At 35.1% G+C, this 8,342-nt stretch overlaps 1 protein-coding gene across 2 annotated transcripts in view; it reads left to right on the forward strand.

Annotated features, from left to right (window-relative positions):
* LOC145981858 (uncharacterized) overlaps positions 1–7,181 on the forward strand; it is a 38,728-nt gene extending 31,547 nt beyond the window's left edge. For both annotated transcript variants that reach the window (XM_083115308.1, XM_083115307.1), the window contains 4 exons: positions 1,157–1,371; positions 2,214–2,381; positions 4,593–4,757; positions 7,053–7,181. In XM_083115308.1, coding sequence (XP_082971434.1) covers positions 1,157–1,371; positions 2,214–2,381; positions 4,593–4,757; positions 7,053–7,091 — 587 coding nt within the window. In that variant the 3' untranslated portion in view covers positions 7,092–7,181. The remainder of the gene's footprint in view (positions 1–1,156; positions 1,372–2,213; positions 2,382–4,592; positions 4,758–7,052) is intronic.
* Positions 7,182–8,342: the final 1,161 nt, after the last annotated feature.

The raw sequence follows: 8,342 nt of genomic DNA on the forward strand, positions 1-8,342 counted from the left end.
ATATATATTTTTATGAATGAATCCTGCGAATTTCATGTATGAATATACATACCAGAGTCCATTAAAAAGCTTGTTGAGTACACGTTGATTACCATACTTTTGAGCCAATTTCTGGTCTATACAAATTCTTTTATTTTCATTCTTATAATCTTAATTTTAATAACAGCAGCAACTATTCTCCTAGAACGTTCTTCAAATCGCTCGTCCATCTTTTTAGCTTATCTGCTCTGCGCAATGCCTTGTGGGAACAAAGGTATATGGACAAGTACGGTAACAAGTATCATGTGAGGTGAAAACTAGCAGATGAGCCAGTAACGCAAACTAGTCCAAGTCCAACTGGAAAATTCCTACTGGAAATCCAGTTTGTTGTAAAGAAAAGTAAAGTGTTCCCCTGTGCTTTGCACCATGCCAGGGGGTGTGGAGTTACGGCCTCACACTTGCTTGATCATGACCGAAGATGGGGGTGATGTGATCAGCACCATGTCCCTGGCTACATTTACCCCCCAGAGTTTCTTCCAAGTACCCACTTTATATGATGCTGGGTGGGCGCCGGAGCTGCTTGAACAGGTGGAAAAAATCCTGGTTGTGATTTGGGCTTTATTTTGAGTGGGTGAGCCCCAAATTGCTAACCTTGATTTATACTTAGTTAAAATAACCATGACTCTGCTAGTGCTCCATGAGTATCGCCAAAACTTTTTGTATTTTGTTATGAAATTGAATAGTAGAAATAGTAAACTAATCAAATTTCAATTTTTATTGCTGGTTTGTACTTACATCTCTTATATCCTTGAGAGAGTCAATACACCAAATGAGTGAATATCCAGCATAACTGTTTTTCTTTAATATGTTGCATCCCATTCCTTTAAACGCAGAAATTTTATTGTATTTTATGAACTTTTACACATCCTGTTCACGAAAAGTTAGTGAGAGTCAAAAATTGTAGTCATGAAATGTACATCATGTGACCTCTTGCATGCAAATCACATTTTTGGAATTTTGAAATCTCATGGATTCATTTATTCCTTGGATTAAGAATTAGAATATAAAAACATAAAGTTCTGACCTGATTCCTGCATTTTACAGCCTACTATTTTACCTAAATCATTTTTCAAACCCTGTGAATACTAGTACAGTGTTCGTTCATCATATTTTTCAGCATATGCCAGGCTAAAGGACAGAAACGAGTATAGTCTACTCAACAGCAATGGGGAGGTCGTCTTCACTGCCAGAGAGAACACCTATTTCTGGACCAGGAATGTCTACAAGGAGAGTCAGCTGGAGATAACCATTCTTGATGCTTACAACAGCGAGGTGATACACTTGCTAAAGATCTACAGGCTCAAATGTTTTTATTGGCCACTGATGCTCCAGGTATAGGCTTCATTTTTATTGAAGGCCACTTGGAAAGAGTGCCTGTTCATTTAATTTTAAAGCAAATACCTTTCCATGTCCCATCCTATATCTTCTAAAATTATAGTCTTAATATTTGTGAATTAAGGTACAGATATTAAGCTCTGGCAAAGCTTTAGGATACTCGTATCTGCCATTTTAAGCCAAGATACTTTTTGGTTTTAACCTGGTAGGATGCATGCTTTCTGCTAGGATGCAAGGATGTGTAAAAAGGTAAATTATACCCAGAAGAAATATTGCTTCTTAAGTAAGAATTTTAATTGTTTTGAAGCATGTAAATATTAAGTTTGAATTTTTTTATTGCATTACACAATTGATAAAGGGGAGGAAAAAATGACTGTATGACAAGCGCTCTCTGCCACAATGTAAGGACGTACGCTGGGTAAAAAATACCCCAGAAGCAAAATTATCCGAAGTCTTAAAAGTCTGAATTATAATTGTTTTAAAGCATTTAAATAACAAAACCTTTACTGATTAATCTAATTTTATTAATTTTGAACATTTTTGTTGTATTACACAATAGATAAAAATAAGAACATTTTGAAATAACAAACTGAAACATATGAGCATGTGCATGGGTGTTTCTATGGCTCTGATAGTGGAATCAACGAAGCCTGACAGCTGATTTAAGGTCCCAACATTCAGAAGATTTTGCTGAAAAGGTAGTGACGAGGGTAGCCCCAGATCTCATTGGCTATGATCAAAAATATATTTCAAAATTGCTTGGGTAATTTTTAACCATACATGCATCCTTACTGGTTAATATTGTATTTATAAACCACTGGTTTTTTTTTTTCATCCAGGTTCTGCAAGTGTTTGTGTCACCAGCTATACTCGCTGGAACAGTGGAGGAATGTCCCACCTGCTGCATACCTCTCTATGCGGTAAGAGACAAAGAGGGAGATATCGTATTCAAAATCAGAGGCCCACGATGTGCTAGGCTGGTTTGTGGTCGTTCTACTATATTTAAGGTAAGAACTTTACAACACAACTGACAAATATTGTTTGAATTCCATAAAATATAGGGGGGGGGGTCTGCTTTTTCACATTTAGACCTATTGATAGTAGTGAATTGAAGCTGTGCCATTATAATAATGAACCAACAAAAGACATATTTAATAATAAACCCAGATTATTGTTATTTGAGAAATACAACTTTGCATACTTTATAGTTTTCATTCTTTTCACAGATCTAACATTTGGTAATATAATTATTATTTTCCATCTTAAAATTCAGTTCTAATACTGTGATAATGGTAAAAATGACTGTGACAGTACAGCTAACAGAAATATGAGATTAAGTGAATGTGTGGTCTATGTCCTCTAAGTTACAACTTAAATCTAAAAAATACAACTGTTTCTAAATGCATGTCAATACTAACTATGTAAGTAAAAATCAGGCTTTCATATGGTTAATTTTAAAAATATAGAATGTCAAAGTCCCAAAATCTTACGTCCGTAACTCTGGACTTGCCCTATCATTAGGGGCATGCATATTTCGTTTTTGACGGAAAAACGAAATTTGAAAAAAAAAATTGTAGTGCTAATTTTTAATGTTTTTGAAAGGTGTGAGATACATTTTGTGACCATGTTTTGTCACGAAATAATGCGAAATGAACTGCAAAAAGCAAAATTAACTCTTAAACACGAAATTTAGGGTTTATTCACCGACGCGACACCTTCTAAGGTCCGAATTATCCTGAGAGTTATGCAATTCCCGGAAAATTGATTAATTCTGCTGTTAATATTGGAGAAACAAAAATTGACTCCTTTACACAGAAATAAACTTAATACTCGGATAACTACATAAATGGGCTATTAGAAGTGAAATGTTAATTCTGTGGAATAAGTGTAGTTTTTAAATCAGATTTAGGATTATATTCACAATTTTAAAACCAAAATGTCATTTTATAAAGCATTTTTTATGTGATTATTCACCGCTATAACACCGATATTTTATTTTATTTACTGCTTTTGAACCCGAAATTGACTCAGTTTTTATACCGAAATTTTGCTTTATTTACCAAAAATATGTGCCTCTACCTATCATATAATAATATGCATAAAATAATAATGAGACTTCACTTTTTATCAGCTGGAATTAACAACCTTTTTCTTATTCTATAAATCTCCCATTTTTCTGTTATTTTGACATAAATTTCCTTGTTAAAACAGCTTTTTTAATTGATCCTAAGTACAAATAAGTTAGATATTGAATATGTGCTGTTACATCAATTCTTATACCCTTGATACGTTCTAGAATAGATGCTTCGTATTATTATACTATTATTATTAACTTAATAATACTCAGCGGTGAATGATGAGACTTGGTGAAGTACACAGACTCCTCTCAGGTACAGGGTTAATGTTAGGCAAAGACAATATTCACAGCACAGAGAAATAAAATCACATTACTGCAGTATATATAAACTGAAAAGTTTTATTCTTTATTTATTGCAATTATAATGCAAATATATGACTTGAGACGAAGGCGAGGATTTCGCTTCGTCGATGAATTGACCCAACTAAAAATGCATAAACTCAATGTGTGGCTATCGACATGCCTATGATCACATAGGCCTAGCTTGCATCCCGAACTACCATACCAAGATGTATGCACAACACCGAGGAGTTCTTTTTAGGTTTAAAAGCTTCATTGATCCGTGGCGAAAGTGTGATATTTCTTACGCGATATCCTCGCTTTTATACTATTTTCGAGAACACAGATTAAAGTACACATGAATCACTCACTATCTACAAAAGGATACTATGAACAAAACTGACATCTACACATGTTTAGAAATACAAATTCACATAGTGCACTCTCGCAAACATGATAAATTAAACTACTCATAATAGAGCATAAAATACAATAAACATTAAACAAAAGTTATACATTACAAACAAAGTGCAATAACACAACATTTACGTGTCCTTTCATAAAAATATAATATATCAGTGACATATTTTAAAGTTGTGACGTCACATAAAAATATGGATCATATCACCCTCTTCTTACATATATCCATTTATTACAATTCTAAATTTAAGAAAACTATTATTATTAATAACCTATTAATATTAATAATAAATTAATATTATCGTTTTACATGAAACACTTCATTGATGTTACCTATTTTATCGAGACGATTCTTCAATGAAAATTTTTCTTTTCATCCTAGATATTTGCTGGCTGCAACAAGTCGATCCTCATTGGGAGGATAGAGAAAGCTGACGTCACAATTGAGGATAGACTTTCCTTTCCCCATTGTCCATGCTCGGTGACTTTTCCATCAAAGCTTGATGTCCAGATGAAGTCTTTGCTGATTGGTGCCAGCTTCCTGATAGTATGTTGACAATTTACACATTTGTTGTTAAATGAATCAGAACTTTCTTCACTGCATTTGTGCATTTCTTGTAACATGTCCCCGAGTGTCCAACAGTAGGATATTTACTTTGTTATATGTGATATAAGTGATAGTGATATGGCTAAAATTTCTTCTTGTTGACATGGGACTTTTATGCTGTAACCCAGCATTTCCCAAACTTTTTCGTTTTACGAAAGTCAAATTCACACTAAAAAAAAAGCATCATAGGGAAACAACTTATAATGGCATCAACTTGGTTTTGTTTTTTCCAGTAAATACTACGAGGTTTATTTTTTAAGTAGGGGCAGTTTAGAAATAGAATGAAAACATGCAATGGAAGAAATTTAATTACCTCTGTGACTGTTCATATGTACATTCAGCTACTTCTCAACGTAGTTCCCATAGTTGTTGAGACACTTGTCGTAGTAGTACATGAGCTTTTGTAGACCTTCATCAAAGAAATCTGCCGCCATGTCAGACAGCCAATTCGTTATGGTCTGTTTGGCTTCGTCGGCACTGTTGAATCGCTTCCCAGTGGGGAAAGTCTTCAAGCGGAGGAATAGGTGATAATCGCTAGGGGTGAGATCTGTACTGTACGGAGGGTGGTCCATCTGCTCCCAACCAAATGAGTCAATGAGCGACTGTGTGGCAGCTGCAGTGTGTGGCCGTGCGTTGTTGTGCAGCAACATGATACCGGAAGACAGCATTCCTCGTCGTTTATTCTGTATTGGTCGGCGAAGTTTCTTGTTGCAATATGCGGCTGCATTAACTGTTTGTCCATTCGTCAGAAACACAATCAGAAGCACCCCGAACCGCGCTCTCAGGATCATGCACAAATGAATCCGTTATGATTGAGGGGCATCCTGATCGTTGTTCATCATGAACATTCGTGCGACCGGCCTTAAACAGACGTACCCACTTACGCACCATGCCTTTAACAATGACATTCTCACCATACACCTCACATAACTGGCGATAAATGACTGCTGCTTTCACATTTCTCGATGTCAAAATTCTGATCACTGATCGTATCTCACACTCGGCAGGATTTTCAATCACCTGCACCACTTCCATTGTCCACCACAACCACACCAAGCATTTCACAACGTACAAATGGCATCTGTTTACATGCAAGACATGTCGGTAACTAATACACATGTGCAAAACGCCAAGCACGCAATGTTGCCAACGTGAGCGCAAAATGGCCCCTAAGTAAAAAATAAACCTCGTACATTCGGCCATTGTATTTTCAATTTAAAATTTGGGATGTAAAACGTGCCCCTTTCTCAGGACATACAACCTGGACTGTATCTTGTAGACTAGCAAGGTTCTGGCATCAGGACTCTCAACCAGTATAATTCTCTGTGGGACCTGTGTTGTCCCTATATCTTTGCGATTCTCTTCATCCATTTCATCATTCATCCTAATCATTACAATTAGCCAAAAGTGGAAAAAAAAAGTGAAGTAAAATAAAATAAAGCAATCAATCAATTCAAAGTTTCTGAAATTTCTAAACAGACACATAAATAAGTTGCTTATTAACCCTTAAATAACAGAGCGTGTTTGCGTGTGAACCCAAAAACTATGGACGTGTTTTCAGTGGGGAATTTAAACTTCCGCATGCTTTCAAATAACATTTTATATCTCTGGAACTAAGAATGCTAGAGTTACAAATTATACCTCGTTTTGTTCAGTACACATTAGGCTATAAGCCTGCAGTAAAAAAAAAAAAAAATTCCATAATCAGTTGCAAAAAGAAGAAAGAGAAACTATTTTTTTCACGAAATTTGAATTTCATCGGATCCCCACACAAACAATGCCAGACATGAAGGTACAAAATGGTACCTGATATGTTGTGTGAAAAGGAAAGCCAATAGGTCCTTTCAGAGTACTTTCCCTTGGTAAAAGTGTTTCCACACACCACGATATTGTCAAAATCAATTTTAAAAAATGAAAAAATAAAGTGCACATAATTTTAAGGACATCCCCTCCCCTCCCCCACCAGCACCAAATATAGCAAGAATGAAATTAAGCATTACTAATTACATACCTCAAGACTCTGCTGAACACAAAACATGTATATCAGACCATTATCAGAGTCACAGTATGTCCTAAAAGTCGCATATTATGAGAAAAAGCTCCTTGTTAGGGTTAAATCAATCGGCCAGGAACACCTCCTTGTGATTTTTCAACGTACATTATTTTTAATATTCTGCATGTCAGCTGTTAGAGTACTTAACATACAGAAATGATAGAGTACACTTCTCTTTTCAGGATTATCTCTACTTCCACAGAAGGTGGAACACAGACTAATTGCTATGTCCCCTGTTGACAAGACTGTTGGCATATCATGAATCAGTGGTTGGTTTTGTATCTAGAGATAAACATTTAAGAATAAAAAGCATAACATGTGTCACTTCTGCTTCATTTTAATACCAAATCTGTATATATCTTTTCACATCTTCAAATCGTATTATCAAGAGGAAGATTCATCTTAAAACTAGAGCTGAGTTGATACCGATGCTGATGTATCCATATCTGCCAATACCAGTGGTATCGGCAAAAAGTATCTGCTCAAGTTTAACCACCAATATCGGCTGATATAGTCTGGTGCCTGACAATTTCATAGGAGGGCAACAAAATGGCAGCAGGATACTTTTGCAGTCTAATTAGCATTTAAATGATGCAAAATGCATAATTTTATTTAATTTTGCACCAACGTTCATAATTAAATAATAGTTATTTTAATATTCCTATTATTGGTTGTGTAATTTTTGGAATATTGATGTGCATAACTGCAGTGGATATATAATTGTACATATTGCAATGTTTAACCCCAATGCTGCATCTTCAAATATATCAAATGAACTATAGCAAGCAATTTGAATGTGATGTTTGCGACATATTCTTGGGAAGATAACCTAAAATGAACTGTTTGATAGATGTTGAATATAACACTCTCCTAATTTTCCCACCTATGCCCCTTTAAAGTACAGCACTATTAAAAAAGATATTTTCTGAAATGATATTATGAATGTGCCACTGATATTAAGTATTGATTATGAATAGAGAAAAGGACCAATCTTTGACAAGTTAGTAATGGAATTACATTTGCAGTTACTTTACTTCACTCAAAAGTAACTCTGTTATACCATTACTCTATAAAGTAACTGTAAGTTATTTTTTGCAGTTACTCTTTTCTAAATATATCTCCTAGAAAGTGCTGCATGTATGAACTGCATGTGCACTGTTCTTTACTGACCATCTAAATTATAATAAACCTCGTATATTTAAAATGAAAATATAAGGAAATAAAAGAGAGAGGAGTGGAAGAGAAGGAAGAAAAAGAAAAAGAGAAATGTATTGTTATAAGAAGTATGGGAGATGCCACAGAGAAGATATGCAAAGTGCTGAGGAAAGTGGGTATAAGAACTTACAGGAAGGGAGGATGCACTGTTTTAAGTATAGCCAGCGAGAAGAAGGAAGAAAAGGGAGAGGAGGAAGAGGAAGGGGTTATCTACGAGGTGAAGTGCACAGGATGTGAAAGTGTATATATAGATGAAA

Source organism: Lepisma saccharinum, chromosome 30 (genome assembly GCF_977018435.1).
Source record: "Lepisma saccharinum chromosome 30, izLepSacc3.1, whole genome shotgun sequence".
NCBI lineage: Eukaryota > Metazoa > Arthropoda > Insecta > Zygentoma > Lepismatidae > Lepisma > Lepisma saccharinum.